At 40.6% G+C, this 22361-nt stretch overlaps 1 protein-coding gene across 1 annotated transcript; it reads left to right on the top strand.

Moving 5' to 3' along the window:
• The first annotated feature begins 4853 nt into the window (after positions 1–4853).
• On the top strand, positions 4854–22353 carry cfap100 (cilia and flagella associated protein 100). Its single transcript, XM_055224671.1, has 14 exons — positions 4854–4947; positions 7918–7970; positions 8592–8664; positions 9321–9385; positions 9641–9804; positions 10212–10292; positions 10504–10622; positions 11698–11764; positions 16013–16040; positions 16981–17147; positions 19965–20094; positions 21405–21607; positions 21958–22051; positions 22148–22353. The coding sequence occupies exons 1-14, from the start codon at positions 4854–4856 to the stop codon at positions 22271–22273; spliced, it is 1464 nt and encodes a 487-aa protein (XP_055080646.1). The 3' UTR covers positions 22274–22353.
• Positions 22354–22361: the final 8 nt, after the last annotated feature.

The following is a 22361-nucleotide window of genomic DNA, read 5'->3' as shown; positions in this document are numbered from 1 at the left end:
TTACATGTCTTGAATAAACCAGTAATCTTACATCATCTCATTACTGTTACCAGGAATCATTGACTATGAACAATATCCAGGTTACTTAACACAAAATAAATGTTACTATTGTATAAAAACACTTCAACTTGAACAGAAGGAAAATAAAATGATCTCAGTCCTTTTGATCAAAACAGAAACAAAAATATCTTATTGCAGTCTCTTTTCAACTTGTCTTATTTGCTTATGAAATAATCTTAATGAAAGTCCTTGATGCAACATTCATTTGGGAGAACCTGGATTTCCCGCATTGTTGCGTCTTTACATGCGTTTGGCTATGGCTTATGGAGGCGCTGTCGTCCCTCCAGTTGCTGGCGCTGGCACCGTCTCGTCTACCCATGCGGAGCAGAAGAGTTCTCACTGTAGCACCCTCAAGGATTTATCATGAGCACGAGGTAGAGAAAACAGGGTTTATTCTTCTCTTTAAGAACCCGTGAGAACTATCACGAAAAAGAAACAATACATAAATATAAATTAATTTCAAACAATACATACACATTACATAAAACTTAAATCACACAAAAAATAAAAGTACACAAACCTCGTGAACCGACATCCACGAGGGGCTAATTGATACTTGGGCTCTTTTCTTCTTATTCTGAGATCTTGAAACGTGGCTGTGGCAAAATGCTGATGGCTGAGTGCGCATCTAATTAGGGTCGGGCAGAACTTTATTTAAATTGTTTGTTCCGTGGGTTTCTCCACTAGATGGAGTAAATGCGAAATTTAAGACAAACATTACATTGAACACATAAATATGAGGGACTCTTACAGTTAAAAAATACCTTACAATTCCCCCTTTTCACACCATGCTACATGGTGTGAACCCAACTATGAAAAATAAAAAGTAATATTTACAACAAGTAATAATAATGGAAGAAATTAAAAACATAATATTACATCCTAAACCATTTAAGCAAGTATAATACTAAGGATAATAACAAAAGCATACACATTCATGAGTAGAATAAATGAGAATAATTTTGCTAAATTAAAGTACGGCAACCGTCAACCCCGGCAACCGTCCGAAGACACCAGTGGACTTCACCTAATGTACTGACTGACATATTCAGGTAAATAGTTCTTACTGAAGCCTGTTAAACCTAAAAATGATAACATGTCTTTTACTGATTTAGGTTTAGGGTGGTGGAGTATTGTAGATCGATGTTGGTTTGAAACTGAGGAAGATGAGCCTGAAATTGATCTCCCAAGAAATACAACCCTTCGTCTTCCAAATTGTAATTTTGATTTACTAACTTTATACCCCCTCTCAGCCAATCGTAAAAGAGTGGAGTGGGTTGCGGTGAGAATGTCCTGTTCATTAGGGAAGCTATGAGGATGTCATCTACATATTGTATAAGTGGTACAGTTCTGTACCACTTGGAAGCAAAAGGTCAGTAAGGTCTCTTTTCAAAGCCTGATTAAAATACCCCGGAGAGTGCACAAAACCTTGTGGTGCACGTGTATAAGTATACTGTTTCCAAACTTTTGTTTCTAATTTTGTTAACTGTGGCCATTCTGAATATCGTTTCAAATATGTTGCATATGCATTATGTAGAAGTCCCAGTGCAACAGCTCTGATGTACAATGAAAAGAAATAGCCTAAATAATGTTATATTAGTAAATTATTATTTTCAGGAATGGAGCAAAACTGTTTCAAACAAATGAATACACTTCTAAATTTTGTAATTGGGTTAAAAACAAAATATTTGACTGTGTGGATCCGAGAACAGGCTCCAGTCATGAGTGCCCAGGCAAACACAGCCCAAACGCAGCAGCAGAGACAGTTTTATGGGGCCTTTAGAAGAGCAGCAGAGCACTTGAAGCTTTTGATTCAGTTCATTCATTTGTCATGTGACCAGTAGTGGAGGAGCCCAGTCCACAGACGAGTTTCAGAGCCAGCAGGACTTTCTTTGGTTTTAGTTCAGTTCATGTTTCTCAGTGACGCAGCAGCCATGTTTAGACAGTCTTTAGACAACAGCAGAGCAGAGCCAGTCCACGTCATGTGACCTTTCAGTTCAGAGCTGGAGAGATGCACCCAGAGAGCCACTGCACTCGGACCATGCCCACCCAGACACAACAGGCTAAAGACCCACCTCAAATCCACTTCAGTCAAAACTAAAATCTATTCAAAGTCTATTCCAACTTGCAAAATTGCAAATTTGCAAAATGCAAGTTGTTCATTTTCACCTCAAAAAATGTGTAAACAGTTTGCATAAGAAATCTGTATCTATATTTACAATATCCAAAAGTTAAAGTGAGGAATTTTCAATAATTATAAAGACATGGTTTGAATTTTTTACTTAAATTTCAGGATGGTCTAATTAAACAAAAAATATTCTAAAGTTTATGTGAATGCTCAAATAAATCATTACTGTCAGATGAGTTTAAAACATACTGCTCTTTCTTTTTATATGCATACTTCTGATGAGTAAACTGTTCAGAGAGTGTAGGATTCTGAGAGTATGGTGATCTCTCATGCCTGACCCATGTAGGAGGGGTCAAAAGGTCAGTTGGAACTCTATCATAACCTGTGTTTGGTAGATCACTAATATGTAAACCTTTTGGCCTTGTAGATTTAGGTTTAATATCAGTTGTAAACGAAGTCTCATACAATGGTTTATCTATTTTTGTTTTTATTTTACTAGAAACCTCTTCTAGTGTAGAACTTTGAGAATGCTTATCATCACTTCCAAATTGTATTGTTTTTATTATTGATTCAGTGGGTGTAGGAGTTATTGAGCCTTTAGTGCTAATGTCCTTCACATGAACAAATTTCAGTGTTTTAACATCATCTGGGTCAATCAGTTGCCCTGTCATAGATGTTGCTCCTCCTGCATTGTCATCACTGATTGCTTCCGTATTATCATCAAGCATTGTGTTTACTACTTTAATAGCTTCAATTGTTGTAGGTTCTTCTACTATGTCTACTAATCCTGCTTTAACTAATACCAATGGACATTGTGGTGTTGACTTGGATTCATTAGTTTTTATCAGTGTTGGGGGTGTAACAGCCCAAGTTTGTGAATTAGTAGCTTGAGTTAGTAATTTATAGGCCTCACTATAAGGTGAAAGGTCAGTATAAGGAGGAGGGAGATATGCATCTTCCCCCTTCTTATCTAAGGTCGTTTCCCTTTCAGTTTCAGATTGCACCAATTGTATTTGTGGCGTCACTGTGGTGTATGTTATGTTAAAAACTGCCCCCCTCATTAAGTGGGGGAGGTATGCATTGCAAAGAACTTTATTTTTTCTGGCTATATCCACTCTCTTTTTAAACTCCCCTATACATTTTTTGCCATTTCACTCCCATTCAGCTTCAGTGAAATCACAAGCAGCATGGACAACCATTTGAATATTCAGTAATTGTTCTTTTCTAGGATTTGGAGACGTCTCCTGTCCTATCAAACCTCTCATCTGCAAGTCCTTTACCAACATACCAAACTTTTCGTTCACCTTCTTCTATCCTCTGTCCCAAACAAGAGTATATCTAAGGCATTAGTACACGCTTCTTTCGTCGTAGCAAGAGTAAACTTTGTCCTCTATCATCCATTGTCTAGTGGTGGAAAAGGTTCTCAATTTGATTTTTAGGTGAGAGGGACACAGGCAAATGCTGATGGGAGATAGTGGGGGTAGGGTTGAAAGAAAGGAGGGGGTGTATAGCTGAGAAAGGGTGTATGATAAGCAGGAGAGATAAGACTCACCCTAAAGGAACTATTCACTAAGAATTTACTTGAGAGCAAATAGCCAAAATCCTAATTGAGTAAACCCGCAACTGCTTTTCCACCACAGTCAGTCAGTCCGTTTGTCACTAAGTCTGTTTTACACACCTGTAATTTGGTCTATTGGGAATGAAAATGTTAATAAAACCTGTTTACATAAGCCTAATGTATGGATCCAAACTTTTCACCACAGAGATCCCTCTAGACCTACCCTTGTCCACTTCTACGCAGAGGCCGAAGCGTCTGTGCGGGGTGGGGGTTCTAGCAGGATGTGTGCTTTTAGTTTTAAAGACCCGACACTCCTACACCCCGGGCTTTTTGCCTTTATTTTCTCCACCCCCAAATGCAGCCTACGCAGTCTCTACTCCAGCCAATACTCCATGTGATAAAGGCTAAAAATGAGGAGTCAGAGACCCAAGCCACCCACAGTGACCCAAAAAGAAGAAGAAGTTCTGTCCCTACCGGTTTATTCAATAGTGCTCAGCTGAGTGGGTCCCGGACCCAGGGCTCCAAGCCCCACACGGTCCAACCGTGTCTTAGTCATAGGGTGTTCTTCACACCCTCAGAGTCCAACTCTGGCCAACAATAGAACCTAGTCTATTGTCAATCGACCGGGCCTAATGTCACCTGGTCCCGGACCAGGATTTTCCCCTAACACGGTCCCAGCCGTCTTGGTTATAAGGGAAAGTACGTTTCTTAGCAGTGACTACGTTCAATAGACTCTCGTCAGATTCTATTCCAAGAGGTAATTTGATTAAGAATTTAACTAGATGCCTTCAGGGCCCAGCCCTGGCTGTCCAATAGAACCTGGTCTGCTGGCAGTCTCTTAACCGGGCCTAGCGCCACCTGGTCCCGGACCAGGATTTCTAATACCGGCTCATTGATCTGTCCCTATGTGTTAGTAAATGTGCTTCATGCAACTTTACATGTGAAAGAACAAACTGGACTAGATAGCCCGCCCAATTATATTCTAAATTTGTGAGACAGAGAATTACAGATTCATGTGACAGTGACAACCCTAATAAAGAATAAACTGAACTATGCAGAAATTTTATTAAAAAGGTTTTCTGCCTTCTTACCTTATTTTGGGGCGCAATGGTTGTCACCGACACAGTCACCAGACTCCACCTCGATATGCCCAAAGGTCCTCTAGATCGCTTCACACCATCACGTCAGGGTCACCAAAGTTGTAAGAAATGTTCGTTTCTGATACAAGCGTCAAAGAGGACTAAGAGACTGAAATATAAGTCAGAAGGGTTTAATGAGTTCATCACAGGTAAAGTTAACAATGAAGCACCAGACTCTCAGGAAAGGATAGGAAGAGAGTCCTGAGATGTTTGTGCGGATCTTCTTCTCGGCAACATGTGGTTACACATTAAAAACCTTTTGGCAAATTCCCACAATGTGTGTTTTTAAGTCAATCAATCTCATTGTTTTATGACCCTCTCAGGGTGGGGGTCACTCAGTCCTTGGTGAACAGGGCTACAGATAAGAAGTGGCCCTGGTCATAGGTGTTATCTTCTTGGCCCCAGTGCTCGCAGATTGCTTTATGACCCTCTCAGGGTGGGGGTCTTTGGTGAGTAGGGCTACAGGCATCTGGGGTAGTATTACATTGTTAAAAAATACCTTACAGTACAAAATTTGTTGGTGCAAGAAATTAGTTTGCAGAAGCACTCAAGGAAATGGATCAAACAAAACTGGGAAACCTGGAATGTCTGAAGTTTAAAAGCAATATTTTTTTCTATAAATCACAAGGACTTTCGTGGGAGTGTAACAGTCTGTCACATTTATGTATTTCATTTAATGTTTGTTCTTTATATTTTTTCATTTACACCATCTAGTGGTGAAACCCATGGAACAAACAATCTAAAGTTCCGCCCGACCCTAATTAGATTCAAATTTCATTTTAATATTTATTGTATTTGTTATTCATGATAGTTCTCACGGGTTGTAAAAAGGAAGAGTAAACCCTGTCCTTGAGGGTGCTACACCTGGTTTTAGTTGTGATTTACTCTTGGTTTAGATGTGTTCTAGTTCAGTTCTAGTTTAGTCCTGGCTCAGTTCTGCTTTAGTCCTGGTTTAGACCTGGTTTTGTTCTCGTTTAGTCCTGGTTTATTCCTGGTTTATCCCTTGTTTAGTCCTGGTTCAGTCCTAGTACAGTCCTGGTACAGCCCTGGTTCAAGCCTGGTTCAGGCCAAATGTAGTTCTGGTTTAGTTCTGGTTTAGTCCCGGTTCAGTCCTGGTTTAGTCCTGGTTTAGTCCTGGTTTAGTCCTGGTTTAGTCCTGGTTTCGACCTGGTTTAGGTCTGGTTTAGACTTGGTTTAGTTGTGGTTTACTCCTGGTTTAGATGTGGTTCAGTTCTAGTTTAGTCCCGGTTTAGACCTAGTTTAGTTCTGGTTTAGTCCTGTATTAGTCCTGGTTTAGTCCTGGTTTAGACCTGGTTTAGTTCTGGTTTACACTTGGTTTAGTTCTGGTTTCTTCAGAGCTGTACAGTATCTATATTTACATGATAGTGTAATCGTGGGTGTGTGAGGACCTGAGAGGAGAGGATCAGAGCGAGTAGGATGACGTACAGTTTTACTCACAGAACAGTAAAAAAAAAAAAAAACACTTTTAAAACATACAAATACACCAGGAAACAGAACAGAGGTTATACAAACATTTCTGTGAATTTACTGTGTACTCAAATTCACTTTTTATTAGAGTGGTAGTGATCAGTCCGGGTATTTTTAATGGAGAGGTATGCAGACTATCCTCCCTCAGTAAAAGCATGTGGTTTGGAGCAAATGCAGACTTTGGAGGAAGAAATTTGACTTTGTATTGTGTTAAATAGGAATGATTTAAAGCTTTTGCATTTTGAACAATCTAAATAAATCTATAAGTATCGCCACAATGATGTAAATACCCTGTGTGTTGTTTTCTACATTATATCGCTCCTGTTATTACCATAATTTCTTCTTCTAAATAAGTTTATCTTGATTTTTGTTACCTGTACACTTTTCTTACCCCCTGCACTGGGATTTTCTCCATTGTCATGATCTGTCATGTTCATCTGTAAAAAATATTTGTTCTCATAATGATTCAAAAAACGATTTGAGTGAAGATTTGCCGCCGTGTAGTGGACATGCACAGACATGACACGCACTAAAGTGTTACCATAGAAACGGTACACATATACAGTATTAGCTCCGGAACTTTTAATTTTTCCGCCAACAGTGCAGAAAATTAGCGTAATAAAGTTAAACAACTCTGGTATCAGGTGAGTTTGAATATTAACTATATTTTTCCGCAGTATTTTTTTTTACAAAAATGAGCTACAAACATTTCTACAAACGTTGACCTGGTTTGGTGATGATGCTAACATTAGCTTATCTGGCTTCTTTTGTCATGACGCACTTTGAGCGTCGTGCACATGTTTGCCAACGGTTTTTAATTTCAAATGATGAATAACCTAACCTTAGCATTAAAAAGCTAGTTCTGGTTTAGTCTTGGTTAAGTCCTGATTGAGTAAGTTATTGGTATAGTCCTGAGATAGTCTTGTTTTAGTCCTGGTTTAGTCCTGGTTCCGTCCCGTTTTATAAAGTAGTGTAGAAGCAGTTTAGAAGCAGTAGAAGTGTAGTATAAAATAGTGTAGAAGCAGTTTTTGCCCTGTAATAATTCTGTTTTAGCATTATACATTATCTAGCTAATTCAATGTGATATTTTAATTGAAATCATCATTAATTTATTCATTGATTCATCATCGTAGAAGGAAGACAAAAGTCCGTCATGTCTCTATCCAAGTCTGGTGAGTACCCTACCTCAGAATAATATCCAGAGGGACCAGAAACACTGCTCCTAATTTACTATTAACTTTGTTGTTGATTCTTTCTGTTATCATACACGTAACAGTTAGTCATTTGGGCAGGTACATAAAGCTATAAATGTCAAATGACTAAACAATATCAGTATTGACGGTGTAATGGGTCTAGTGGAGCGCCTGTCACCTTGTCTCATGAACACTGTATGTTTGGAATATTCCAAAGTTTTTATTGACTTGAGCTTTTATCTTAACAGAATGTTTTAAGATAAAGGTTTACTATGTAGCTTTTCTGGTGGAGGGTCCATCATCTGCTTGTCTCCACAGAGACATTATGGCTTTGCATGTAATTTTCCACAGTACGGCATTACACTATGGAGACAAGCAGAGAGTACGATTGGGCCAAGATGGAGGTCAGATCTGTGGAGAGGTGAGTCTGCCCACAGTAAAAAAAACAAAAACAAAACTCTTTCTGGGTATTTTTTTACCATAATTTGGAACATACAAGGGAAAGCAGTAACATCTCCATGGAGACAAGCAGGTGACAGACCCTCCGCAAGGAAAGTTACAGTGCACCGATAACTAAATGCTATTTTTCTACAGCCTTGAAGTCCCTGACCTCCTCTGGGGCAAGTCCATTCAGAGGACCAGGGACAAACAGTGTATTTCTGCAGAGCATAAGTGAGAGGGGACACAAGAGACAGGTGAGAGACAAGAGATAGGTGACAGTTGAGATCAGAGACACCAGACAGGTGACATGAGAGAGAGGAGAAGAGACCATTGATTTAATTATGTCTAAAATCACTTGTATTTTGTTCTGTGTAATTTGTTATTGTTTTGCTCAGGAGAGACAAAGTTTTCTGTCTTTGTCGATCCGTGAAAAATCAGTCCACACCACACAAGTTTCAGCCAATCAGAGAGAAGAAGCTCTGCTACTTCTCTCTGATTGGCCGGAGGAAGAGGAGAGAGAGGGGAAGAAAGAAAAGAAAGAGAAGAGAGAGGAAAGAGGAGAGCCAAAGAATCAAAGACTGAAGATAAAAACTAAACCGACTCAGCCCAAACAAACCACCGCCAGAAAAGAGCTCAAGAAAGCCATGATGAAGAGAGGTAAGTTTAGGTTCATTTAATACAACGACAGTGTTTAAGGTTTTTGGCTTCAAAAAGTTTTAACACCATAAAATTAAACAGTGTGAAATTTAATTAATGCTGTTTTATAATAGTCGAGATTTTGAAAAATTGCAAAATTGTGAAATCAAGAATTATTATCAAAACAAGTTGAAAGACAAGCGGACCCAGCTATGATAATAAAATCAAATGGAGATTTAATTTTTTTGCCATTTTGCCCAACCCTAGTGTGAAAAAGCCTTGTTGATCTTGGGCTTGCATATTAAGATTTTGAAGTTGGTTTGATAATAAATTAGTCCCAGTTCAGACCTGCTTTAGACCTGTGGATAAGTTTGGTTCAGTCTTGCTTTAGTCCTAGTTTAGTCCTGGTATAGTCCTGGTTCAGTCTTGGTTCATACCTGGTTCAGTCCTGGTTTAGTCCTGGTATAGTCCTGGTTCACCTCTGGTTAAGTCCTGGTTAAGTCCTGGTTAAGTCTTGGTTAAGTCTTGGTTTAGTCCTAGCTCAGTCCTGGTCCAGTCCTGGTCCAGTCCTGGTCCAGTCCTGGTCCAGTCCTGGTTTAATCCTGGTTTAGTCATGGTTTAGTCTTGGTTTAGTCCTGGTCCTATATTGTTGTTGACTATTTCTTATATTTGTGCAGAAAACATGAGTAAAGACAGCAGGCAGGACTTCATGGTTCTGGAGAGACAGAAGGCCGTGCTCCAGGTCAGACCACCACTACTGCTACTACTACTACTGCTACTACTACTACTGCTACTACTGCTACTACTACTACTGCTGCTACTACTATTACTACTACTACTACTATTATTGCTACTACTACTGCTACTGCTACTCCTACTGCTACTGCTGCTACTACTACTACTACTGCTGCTGCTACTGCTACTACTACTGTGCTACTACTGTACTACCTTCACATAAAAAAATGCAGTTTATTCTCATGTCCTCTTACACCTACAGTTATCCATTCTGACAAAGAGAGCAGAGATGGATAAAATGGACCGGATCATTGCTGAAGAGGAAAAAGTTCTGAAGGCTCTGGAGACTCAGATCGAGAAGGACAACAGGTTGTTTGAAGAATGTCTGAAGGAACACGAGAAGAAGTCTGTGGAGGCGAGAACTTTGTAAGAGACAATAAAAAAAATAAGTAAAATAAATATACTGAGAAAGTGATTCATCTGACCATCTTCTGTGCCATCTCAGCCTCTCCTCTGCATCCTCTAATTCTCTGACCCTCTCCTCTGCTTTTCCACTCCATCTGACTCTCTCCTCTCTATCCTCTGCTCCTCTGACCCTCTTCTCTACTCCTCTCACTCTCTTGTCTGCATCCTCTGTTCCTGTGAAACTCTCCTCTGCATCTTCTGCTCCTCTGACCCTCTCCACTATATCCTCTGGTCCATCTGACTCTTTCCTCTTCTCCTCTGACCTCCTCTTCTGCATCCTCTGTTCCATCTGACCCTCTCATCTGCTCCTCTACCCTCTCTATCTTTCTTATTAACAAAACCACATATTTTTAAATGTATTTCATCAGCTTTGAACATGAAGCTCGATCCAAGCACCAGAAAAGTGTTGAGACCAAGAAACTGATGGCTGAGATTGCAACTATAGAAAGGTGCTACACTTACTACTACTACTTCTACAACTACTACTACTACTGCTACTTCTACTGGTGCTAATACTACTACAACAACAACTACTATGCCTACTCCTAGCGCCACTACTAAAAGTTCTACTACTACAAATACCGCTACAATTACTACTGCCATTACTACTACTGTACTACTCCTGCTGCCTTTTCTAAGAGTACGACTTTTTATCTTTAGTGATGTGGAGAAGATAGAGGAGACCCTGATGGGCTATAAACATTACAAAGACCTTCTGTTCAAACTGTCTCCAGTGGAATGGCAGGAGAAACAACTCGCCAAGGCCAGAAACAAAACTGGTGCGTACTCACACATCAAAACATTTTTTCTTCTCTGTCATAATGGTAAGGCAAGGCAAGTTTATTTGTATAGCACAATTCATACACAAAGTAAAATGCTTTACAGAATAAGCAAGACATTAAAATCACAATACAAACAAATCAAACATAAATAAGCATCATAAAATTAACATTCAAAGAGAAGAGTGCTGAATAAAAACCTTTCAGTAATGTGCACAGCTAAACAGAACCGTTTTGAATCTGGATTCAAACTTTATCAAAGTAGAAGCCTCTCTCACGTCTTCAGGAAGATTGTTTCAGGTTTTAGCTGCATAAAACTGACATGCTGATTCCCCATGTTTAGTCCTGATTCTGGGCACCAGCAGTAGGCCGTTCCCTGAAGTCCTCAAATGGAATAATAACGTAGCGTCCTCCTCAGAAACATCCCTAGAGTTGAGTTTTGTTTCATTCACACATGTTTCAGTATGTCTGTCTCCCTTTACACAGCTGTTACACCTTTTGACATCATCAGGCAGTGATCCCAAAGTGGTCCTATGTGCTATTAAAGTCTACACACCTTTAGGCTCATAATTATGTGAGTGCCCAAATTTCCCCCAAATCATGGTAATGTTTACTTGGATGAAGTTTTTAATTTTAGAATTTTTTTTATTTTTTTTACGTAATTTCAGAACTGATACCTAGCAACCATATGCAAACAAGAGCCCAAACATCAGCACTTTTATTTTGTGTGTAAATTGTCCCTGCATTTTGAATGAAGTTGATGACATAAGTAGAGGGATTTTGTTTTAGAACTCACGGCTACGTCTTGCGCTTTTTTACTTTTCTTACATCCTGTATTTTTTTGACGGCTACAAAACAATGATAAATATTTACCACAGGTACCATCCCACCAATCTAAAGTACCCACACATCATGGTTGCGTTCACTTTTGTTTTCTTATTATAGTTTGCGCTATTTTAACATGTAAAATGTGAAATACAGATACTTATGTGATCAATGCCAAATTAAACTGCATTTTTGGTTTATATTAATTTACTCCTAATCACTTTTGCTATTGACACCAATATTTTTACAGATTTGATCGAAAAAAAAACTGAAGACAAATCGTCTATGCGAAAATCTTCAACTCAAAGGGACACAGAGTAAGTCCTCCTCATCTGACCCCTCTGATACGAGACTAGATCTGAGTCAGGATCCTGAGTACCTATAGGGTTGGGTGTGCATGTTTTAGGCTTTCAGAGTGCTAATCTGAATATTGGTTCATTTAATTTACCCTTTTGAATTTCAGGCCAGATAACACAAGACTTGAGTGTGACATCTCCCAATATGAGGTATGTTTACTTTTTTGGTTTTAATATTTAATATCTCCTTTTCTATATACAGTGAGGCAAATAAATATTTGAACACCCTGTGATTTTGCACGTTCTCCCACTTATAAATCATGGAGGGTCTGAAATTTTCATCTTAGGTACATGTCCACTGTGTACGACGGAGTATAAGGGTCACTTAATTTAAAAAAATTATGCGGGTGCTACGAGAAAAAAGTCGTAATATTACGAGAATAAAGTCGTATTTTTATGAGAATATAGGCTGCTGTGCGTGAATGAGTGACCAGTGCGTTGTGTGTTATAGAGAATTTGGAGCATTTTGTTCAGATAAACTTTCAACTGGGGTTACGCAGGATGAAATACTGTGTCTTTTAGCTCACCATCACCACACTATCATTAGTATAAGTACTTTGAAGGGACACTGCAAGCATTTGAATTTGTTTAGTCGGAGGAACCATACAGATTTAGAAGAAATTGCTATATCTGAACAAAATGCTCCAAATTCTTCATAACGCACTAGTCACTTATTCACGCACAGCAGCCTATATTCTCATAAAAATACGACATTATTCTCATAATATTACGACTTTTTTTCTCGTAATATTACGACTTTTTTTTCTCGCAGCGCCCGCATAATTTTTTATTTATTTAAGTGACCCTTATACTCCGTCATAACTGTGAGAGCCATAATCTAAAAAAAAAATCTGGAAATCACATGTATGATTTTTAAAATAATTTATATATATGTATGTATGCTGCAAATAAGTATTTGAACACCTGTCTATCAGCTAGGATTCTGACCTTGTGTTAGGTGTTAGTCCACCTTTAAAAAGTCCACCTCCACTCCACTTATTATCCTAAATTAGAAGCACCTGTTTGAGGTCGTTAGCTGCATAAAGACACCTGTCCACCCCATACAATCAGTAAGGCTGTGTCCCAATTCGCCAAAATGGCCTTAGAATCACCATTCGAAGTGTGCGTCGAAGGGCAGTTACGAAATTTCCAGCGCGACAAGGGCTGTCCCAATTCAATGCATCCTACTGAATGCGCCCGACAAACCTGCCCTGCCCTTTCCACCGTTTCCATGGAGATCGGACGTAACCGAAGCGTGCATCCATGCACACTTCACGCACTGCTATATTCCATCATGCACTGCAACTACGCAAAAAAGAGAAGAAAATGGAGTCCGCTGCGCAATACACGTTCAAATGTTCATACTGGTTTACCTCATCTACAACAGTGTGACATGAAACTGTTAAATCTGAATAAAGATCTGTACAGGCCGTGTGTTTGAGGATTAAAAAGAAGGGGAGTTACATGAAATAAAGGAATGTGCAGTTATTGCTAGACAATAAGAAGACATTATTATCATTAGAAATTATTACTGCATTAAGAATAATGTAAGAATGTTCGTTTCTATTGTAAGCGTCAAAGACCAAGAGACTGAATGTGAACAATGAAGCAACAGACTCTCCAGAAAGGATAGAAGAGGGTCCTGAGATGTGCACAAAATCTTCATGAGTTCCGGTACATTACATAGGTCTGCACCCCCTGGTGGCACGTGTCATTTACCTTCATGTTAGTAAATGAAGATACTAGTTTGATGTAGCGCTGCACTGCTAGAAAATACCTGGCACGGCATAGAAGGGAAACAGCGCCCTCTAATGTTATTAAAGTGGTGTAGCCACTGGCCAAAATTGTTAAACTGCAATATCCCACTTTATGTACAACTAATCAGCGTTCTCTGGTTTATAGACTATGAATGTCAAAATGATATTGTTACCTCTGTCTCTGTTATTACGTTTTCACAAGGAATATTTTGTTAAAGTTATGAAGTAGCTACAAATGAGAAAAAAATCACCTTGAACGTTATATTTGCCTATTGATATTCAATCTAAAAAAATAAAGAAATGGCTGTGACGACGACATCTTGACTTTTGACTTGACTTTGACGGATTGTGTCTCATTCTCTGGTATTCTCCAAAAGTCAAATGTTGTACAAATGTTTTCCCTGATTCTTTCTATTAGTGACAAAGTCCAGTCTCCTGCTATATTTATCCAACCACACCACAATGTCTGTAGATTAACTAGAGACATTTGGCCCACCCCCATCTCAGTCCAACAATGAAGGGATACAGTGGGGCAAAAAAATATTTAGTCAACCACCAATTGTGCAAGTTCTTCCACTTAAAAAGATGAGAGGCCTTAAATTTTCATCGTAGGTACACTTAAACTATGAGAGACAAAAAAAAAACAAAAAAACAACTGAAAAATCACATTTTTAAAAAAAGAATTTCTTTGCAAATAATGGTGGAAAATAATCTACGTGCCTACCCTCACCTATGGTCATGAGCTTTGGGTAATGACCGAAAGGACAAGATCGCGGATACAAGCGGCCGAAATATGTTTGGGGTGGCTGGGCGCTCCCTTAGAGATAGGGTGAGGAGCTCAGTAACACGGGAGGAGCTCGGAGTAGAGCCGCTGCTCCTCCACATCGAGAGGAGCCACTTGAGGTGGCTTGGGCATCTATTCCAGATGCCTCCTGGACGCCTCCCTAGGGAGGTGCCCGTCCCACCGGAAGGAGGGCCCGGGGAAGACCCAGGACATGCTGGAGGGACTATGTCGCTGGGCTGGCCTGGGAACGCCTCGGGATTCTCCCGGAAGAGCTGGAGGAAGTCTGTGTGGAGGGGGACGTCTGGGCCTCCCTGCTGAAACTGCTGCTTCCTCCACCCAGCCCCGGATAAAGCGGTAGAGAATGGATGGATGGAATAAGTATTTGGTCAATAACAAAAGTTCATCTCAATACTTTCCTATATACCTTTTGTTGGCAATGACAGAGGTCAAAAGATTTCTGTAAGTCTCCACAAGATTTTCACACACTGTTGCAGGTAGTTTGGCTCATTCCTCCATGCAGAGATGTTTTGGGGTTGTCACTGGGCAGCATGAACTTTTAGCTCCCTCCAAAGATCTATGGGGTTGAGATCCGAAGACTGGCTAGGCCACTCCAGGACCTTGAAATGCTTCTTGCGAAGCCACTCTTTCGTTGTCCGGGCAGTGTGTTTGGGATCATTGTCATGCTGAAAGACACAGCCACGTTTCAATGCCCTTGCTGATGGAAGGAGGTTTTCACTTAAAACCTGTCATAATGACTGGCGGGGGGGACCAAAGATTCAGACTCGGGTAAAAGTTAGAACAAGACACAGAAATGTGAATGAAGGTAGACAGAGCTGACGGTTGAGAGTGGTGTCGTATGCATTTGTCTTGGAGCAGGTCTTGGTTCGCAGGGTCGGAGGCTGGGTTGTTTGTATCGATCGAGGCAAGCTGGATCAGAGGCTGAGGTGTTCGTATTGGTTGTCGAGAGCTGGGTTGGAGGCAGAGGTGCAGAGTGGTTCCAAGGAGCGGGATCTGGTGAACAATGAGAAATAATGAGCTGAGTACTGAGATCATAAATGCAAAACTAGACAGACCCAAGCAGAACAGTATCCTCTGTTCTACACGGACGATCTGGCGCTGAGTGCCGGATCCTCCATCCTTGTCGTAACGACTGACAGGAGGGACCAAAGAGCTCGGGGAAAGGTTTAACAATGTTTATTAACTGTTTTAAATGTGCAAATGAAGGTAGATCAATCAGGGAGTTCTGAGCGGGGTGTTTGCCATGTTCCAACGATAGAGCGTGAGCAGCGGGGTCTGAGACGAGGTGAGCAGTACCGGTAGAGGTGAGCTGGGTCAGAAGAGGTGAGATTTGTACCGGTCGTGGAGAGCATGGTTGGAGACAGAGGAGCTGAGCGGGTCCAGGGAGCAGGATCTGACGAGGAGCAAAAATATCCAACTTAGAATAAGTCACAAAGAGCAAAAACATGAAATACGCAGACAATCTGGCGCTGAGTGTCAGGTCCTGGCTCCCTTTGTCCAGGTGCGGCTTGATTGCTGATTAGGTGCAGGTGTACACGGGAGAACCCCAAATCTCCGCCCAGCTCCAGGCTCAGATACAGAAGGGATGGGGGAAAATAGTGCAGAAAGGCAGGACAGACTGAGATCATAACAGTCCTTTTGTTCTCACAGGTGCAGCTTGATTGATGATGAGTTGCAGGTGTGTGTGGGGAAGAATCAGAATCTCCACCCAGCTCCAGACAAAACACATTTTTTACCAAAAGGTTGTATTTTGGTTTCATCTGACCATATGACATTCCCCCAGTCCTCTTCTGGATCATTCAAACGCTCTCTAGCAAACTTCAGACGGGCCTGGACATGTACTGGTTTAAGCAGGGGGACATGTCTGCCACTGCAGGATTTGAGTCCCTGGCGGCGTAGTGTGTTATTGATGGTAGCCTTTGTTACTTTGGTCCCTTTCTGCTCTCTGCAGGTTATTCACTAGGTGCCCCCGTGTGTTTCTGGGATTTTTGCTCACCATTCTTGTGATAATTTTGACCCCATGGGGTGAGATCTCATGTGAAGCCCCAGATCGAGGGAGATTATCAGTGATCTTGTACGTCTTCCATTTTCTAATAATTGCTCTCATAGTTGACTTTGTCATACCAAGCTGCTTACCTATTGCAGATTCAGTCTTCTCACTCTGGTGCAGGTCTACAATTTTGTTTCTGGTGTCCTTTGACAGCTCTTTGGTCTTGGCCATAGTTGAGTTTGGAGTCTGACTGTTTGAGGTTGGACAGGTGTCTTTTATACTGATAACAAGTTCAAACAGTTGCCATTAATACAGGTAACAAGTGGAGGACAGAGGAGCCTCTGAGGAGAAGTTATAGGTCTGTGAGAGCCAGAAATCTTGCTTGTTTGTAGGTGACCAAATACTTATTTCACTGAGGAATTTACCAATTAATTTATTAAAAATCCTACAATGTGATTTCCTGTATTCTTTCCCCACATTCTGTCTCTCATAGGTGAAGTGAACCTATGCTGAAAATTATAGGCCTCTCTCATCTTTTTAAGTGGGACAACTTGCACAATTGGTGGATGACTAAGTATTTTTTTGTCCCACTGTATATGTAGGTGGATGGGAGAGCATCTGACTCTTTTGTCATCTCCAGGAGGACCCAGAGCTGTTCTTCTCAGACCCTCAGCAGCTACAGGACCTTTTGACTGAGCTGACTGAACAGAACCTGTCCTTGATCCAGAACTCGGCTCGAGTTGAGGAGACTCTGGAGGAGCTACGAGCGACCATCACCTCCACCAAACAACACATGTGAGACTGAACCAGGGCTGAACTAGGACTGAACCAGGACTGAACCAGGACTAGACTAGGACTGAGCCAGGACTAGACCAGGACTAGACTAGGACTGAACCAGGACTGAACCAGGACTGAACCAGGACTGAACCAGGACTAGACTAGGACTAGACTAGGACTGAGCCAGGACTAGATCAGGACTAGACCAGGTCTAGAGCAGAACTAGACCAGGACTCAACCAGGACTGAACTAGAACTGAACTAGGACTAAACCAAAATCAAACCTCCACCTAACAACACATGTGAGAGAACTGTTTTAGTGTATATGAGATTTCACGAAAACATAGTTAATTATATTTAAAACTTAGTTTAAAAAAAAACACACACACAAAAAAAAAAAACTTGCCTAGTTTTTAATTTTTATTTTGGTGAAGTTTTTTTTTTAGTTCCTGATTGGACATGGGCAGCACAGCAACAGATAAGTTAATTAACAGTTAATTCAACTGTTAAAGTGCAGATGACAGGTTTTGATAATTCTCTCATTTTGACTTGGTGGGCTAATACCTGTTGTAAATACAAATGATAGATTTCTACTAATCAAGAAGCTATCTGTGAAGAAAAGTTGGAAAATATGTTGAAAATTACAGAGTTCTGTTTTAGAGAGTTCCATATTGATCAGATGATGACATCACATTTTTCTGATACTTTGAACATTATTTCAGCAAATAAAGGTGCTTTCTTATTTTTATATTTGTCAAATAATAATCTCTGTGTACATTAGAGGAGATTTGGCCCAGTGTACAATACTGGGCTCGGAAACAGTTATGGAATTCTATAGCGTGAAAAGTGTTTTGGTAAACCTGTTATAGGCACTTTAAGTTGCAACTATAATGATAACCAAGGCAAAGGTTAGTCTAAATTATACAATTGTTATGATTTGACAAATAAAAATAAATGATAGCATATGTTGTTCTTATGTTAATTGATGGTTTAAACTGCCTTACGCAGCTCAGTCAAAAGGTCCTGCAGCTGCTGAGGGTCTGAGAAGAACATTCTGGGTACTTCTGGAGATGACAAAAGAGTCAGATGCCCTCCCATCCACCTACATATACAGTGGGGTAAAAACGTATTTAGTCAGCCACCAATTATGCAAGTTCTCCCACTTAAAAAGATGAGAGAGGCCTGTAATTTACATCATAGACACACCTCAGCTATGAGAGACAAAATGGGGGGAAAGAATGCAGGAAATCACATTGTAGGATTTTTTATGATTTAATTGGTAAATTCCTCGGTAAAATAAGTATTTGGTCACCTACAAACAAGCAAGATTTCTGGCTCTCACAGATCTGTAACTTCTTTAAGAGTCCCCTCTGTCCTCCACTTGTTACCTGTATTAATAGCACCTGTTTGAACTTGTTATCAGTATAAAAGACACCTCAAACAGTCAGACTCCAAACTCAACTATGGCCAAGACCAAAATTCTGTCAAAGGACACCAGAAACAAAAACGTAGACATGCACCAGGCTGGGAAGACTGAATCTGCAATAGGCAAGCAGTTTGGTGTGACAAAATCAACTGTGGGAGCAATTATTAGAAAATGGAAGACATACAAGACCACCGATAATTTCCCTCGATCTGGGGCTCCAGGCCCCCGTGGGGTTAAAATTATCCCAAGAAGGGTGATCAAAAATCCCAGAAACACACGGGGGGGCCTAGTGAATAACCTGCAGAGAGCTGGGACCAAAGTAACAAAGACTACCATCAGTAACGCACTACACCGCCAGGGACTCAAATCCTGCAGTGCCAGACATGTGCCCCTGCTTAAACCAGTACATGTCCAGGCCCGTCTGAAGTTTGCTAGCGAGGAGGATTGAGAGAATGTCATACGGTCAGTTGAAACCAAAATAGTCGTGTTTGGAGGAGAAAGAAGGCTGAGCTGCATCCAAAAAACACTGTGAAGCATGGGGGTGGAAGCATTATGATTTGTTTTTCAGCAAAGGGACCAGGACGATTGATCCATGTAAAGGAAAGAATAAATGGGACCATGTATCATGAGATTTTGAGTGAAAACCTCCTTCCATGCAATGGCATTGAAGATGAAATGTGGCTGGGTCTTTTAGCATGACAATGATTCCAAACACACTGCATGGGCAACGAAGGAGTGACTTCTTTAGAAGCATTTCAAGGTCCTAGAGTGGCCTTGCCAGTCTCCAGATCTCAACCCCTTAGAAAATCTTTGGAGGGAGTTGAAAGTCCATGTTGCCCAGTGACAGCCCCAAAACATCACTGCTCTAGAGGAGATCTGCATGGAGTAATGAGCCTAACTACCAGCAACAGTGTTTGAAAACCTTGTGGAGACTTACAGATAAACATTTGACCTCTATCACTGCCAACAAGGGGTATATAACAAAGTATACCTCTCATCTTTTTAAGTGGGAGAACTTGCACAATCGAATAAATACTGTTTTGCCCCACTGTAATGTTGGTTCCTCATCAAAAACATAACTGGAGTAGTGTTTTTACATACAGACCCTGCATATTTAGTTGAGGGTTGAGAGAGTTGTTCTCTCAAATAGAAAACACTCTGTTCCACCGTGTGATGTAATACTGCTCTGTGCTCTGCAGTGTTTTTAAACTCCATACACCTTGACTAAAATCATTGCTCTTTCTACCATGTTATAACATTGTTCCCTCATCAGAAGAGGTTTTTGATATCATCCATGCATGTTTTAGATGTCATCCTTGCATTCCCAGACCCCTTTCTTTAAAGAGGTTGTAAAGCCAGATAATTAAATGCATGTTTTCACTTTTTTCATTTGATCACATCATACTACAGTGAGGAAGAGGAGCAGCTCCTCTCTCATCAGATTGACAACATGAAGCAGAGGATTGAGATGGAAAAGTCCAGAGGAAACAAACTCAGACAGAAAGTCCAACTGCATGTGTCCCTCAACACACAAGACCAGGTATCACAGACATGTAACACAACCATATATACAGTCATATACATATACATATTCATTCAGTCTATGAACATAACATGCAAGACCAAGCATGATTCAACTAAACTCATGATCCATAAATCAACCTTCATTATTTGTTTGGGACTGGCTCCAGAAACTTTGATCAACATTGATCTTATGGTTTAAAGTCCTTTCAAATGACAATAGTCACATCTTTGGGGTTTAATAATGGCACCACTTTCATTTCACTTTTGTTTATTTGTGTGGACAGGGAAGATGCTGAACTTTGTGCCAGTGTTTGTTTCATGTGAATAGGCCCAGTCATTACAGAAATATTAACCATTAACCAGGTCAACAAATCTATAATCTGACAGTTAAACAGCAAATTCTGTCATAAAATTCTGACCTGTCCTCAAGCTCAGTTTAAATGGCCCATATTATGCTATTTTCTGATCTGTTATAATGTCAATTCCTCATCAAAAATGTACCTGGAGTAGTGTTTTGTTTCATTTTTTTAACACACAAACCCTGCATATTTAGGCAGAGCTTTTCTCTCAAACAGAAAACACAGTTCCACCTTGTGATGTCACGTGGTAACACAGGAAGCGCTCCAATGTGTATTTAACCCTTTAAGGACTGAGCACACCGTAGACCAGGATAGCTCATGTAGACTTTTATTCTTTTTTTAGCCAGAAATCATGTTAAAGGAAGTATCAGAATTTACTGCATTTTTTCACACAACTACCTCTATTTTACACATCCATCAGTATTTTTTCTTTTACGCATCAAATAAGTGACTGGGAAAATCCCCGCAGCACCCGCGCTCTCATTCGTTACCTTCAAGGGACAACGAAGGCAGATTACCATAATGAGCCCCATGCCTCCTCATTGAGATGTCGTTTGAATTTACATGATAGCATAACTGGTTGCGGAGTTACGGTACTGGAGAATCCGCAACAGTACCTCTATCAGCGATGACAGCATCTGACGCTGTAGGGTTAAAGTCCATACACCTTCACCTTCACTATGGAATATGGAATCTCTGCTAAAGATAAAATCTGCTAACTTGACTTAACTACTGCTTCATGACATCACAAAGTGGAACGGAACATTTTGAGCTTTTGAGATGTAGACTAATAATGCGGGATTACTCAGACATGTGTGAATGAAACAAAACACAACTCCATGTATGTTTTTGATGAGGTTATACATCATAACATGGCTTAAAGCTCACAAGAGTCAATTTTGTGCAATATAGGACTTTTAAGCTATGAGATTTCTCATGCAGTATGTTGTTTTGTCTTTTCCTTCAGGATGTGTTGTTGGACGCTCTGGGAGACAAAGTGTCCCAGGTCCATCAGGGCTGTGTGGACAATTGCATCTCCAGCAACAGCACCTTAGAAAAACTCACCCAGATCGAGAGCACCCTCAGCGAACTTCTGCAGAACATTGAGTCCATACCAGAGGAGAGTCTGGATCTGATGAGAAGGGTGAAGGAGAGTGAGAAGAGAGCCAGGTGCTTAACCAGGACTGAACCAGGACTGAACCAGGCCTGAACCAGGACTAAACCATGACTGAACCATGACTAAACCAGGTTTAAACCAGGACTGAACCAGGCAGAACCAGGACTGAACCAGGACTAAACCAGGTACTAAACCAGGAATGAACCAGGATTAAACCAGGACTGAACTAAACCAGGACTAAACCAGGACTAAACCAGAACTAAACCAGGACTAAACCAGGACTGAACCAAGACTGAACCAAGACTGAACCAAGACTGAACCAAGACTGAACCAGGACTGAACCAGGACTGAACCAGGACTGAACCAGGACTGAACCAGGACTGAATCTGGAGTTTTGTTACAGGCAGCGTGAGGAGAAGTTGAGGGAGCAACAGGAAAAGCAAAAGGAGAGGATGAGGAGGTACCTGGAGCGGTCCATGTCTGAGCCAAAGAAAGTCGTAAGTCCCACACAGCATTTCACTAAAACCAAAAGTAAACATCTGTGTTTATTTGTGAAATAATGATAATATAAAGATGTACATGTTTTGTTTCAGTTTAAGAAAAGGCCTATGCCAAAGTTTGTCCTTGTGGTTCAGAAAGCTCCAGTGTCTCAAGTGGAGGACACTACAGCAGAGGACGAGATCCAGAAGTATCTTTTCCCCTCTGACGACTCGGATTAAACGATGACTAAAGCATGACTAAACTAGGACTATAGCAGGTCTAAACCATTACTAAAGTAGGACTAAACTTGGACTGAACCAGGACTAA

Source organism: Periophthalmus magnuspinnatus, chromosome 10 (assembly GCF_009829125.3).
Source record: "Periophthalmus magnuspinnatus isolate fPerMag1 chromosome 10, fPerMag1.2.pri, whole genome shotgun sequence".
Classification (NCBI taxonomy): Eukaryota; Metazoa; Chordata; class Actinopteri; order Gobiiformes; family Gobiidae; genus Periophthalmus; species Periophthalmus magnuspinnatus.
This window is presented reverse-complemented; position numbering and strand designations above follow the sequence as displayed.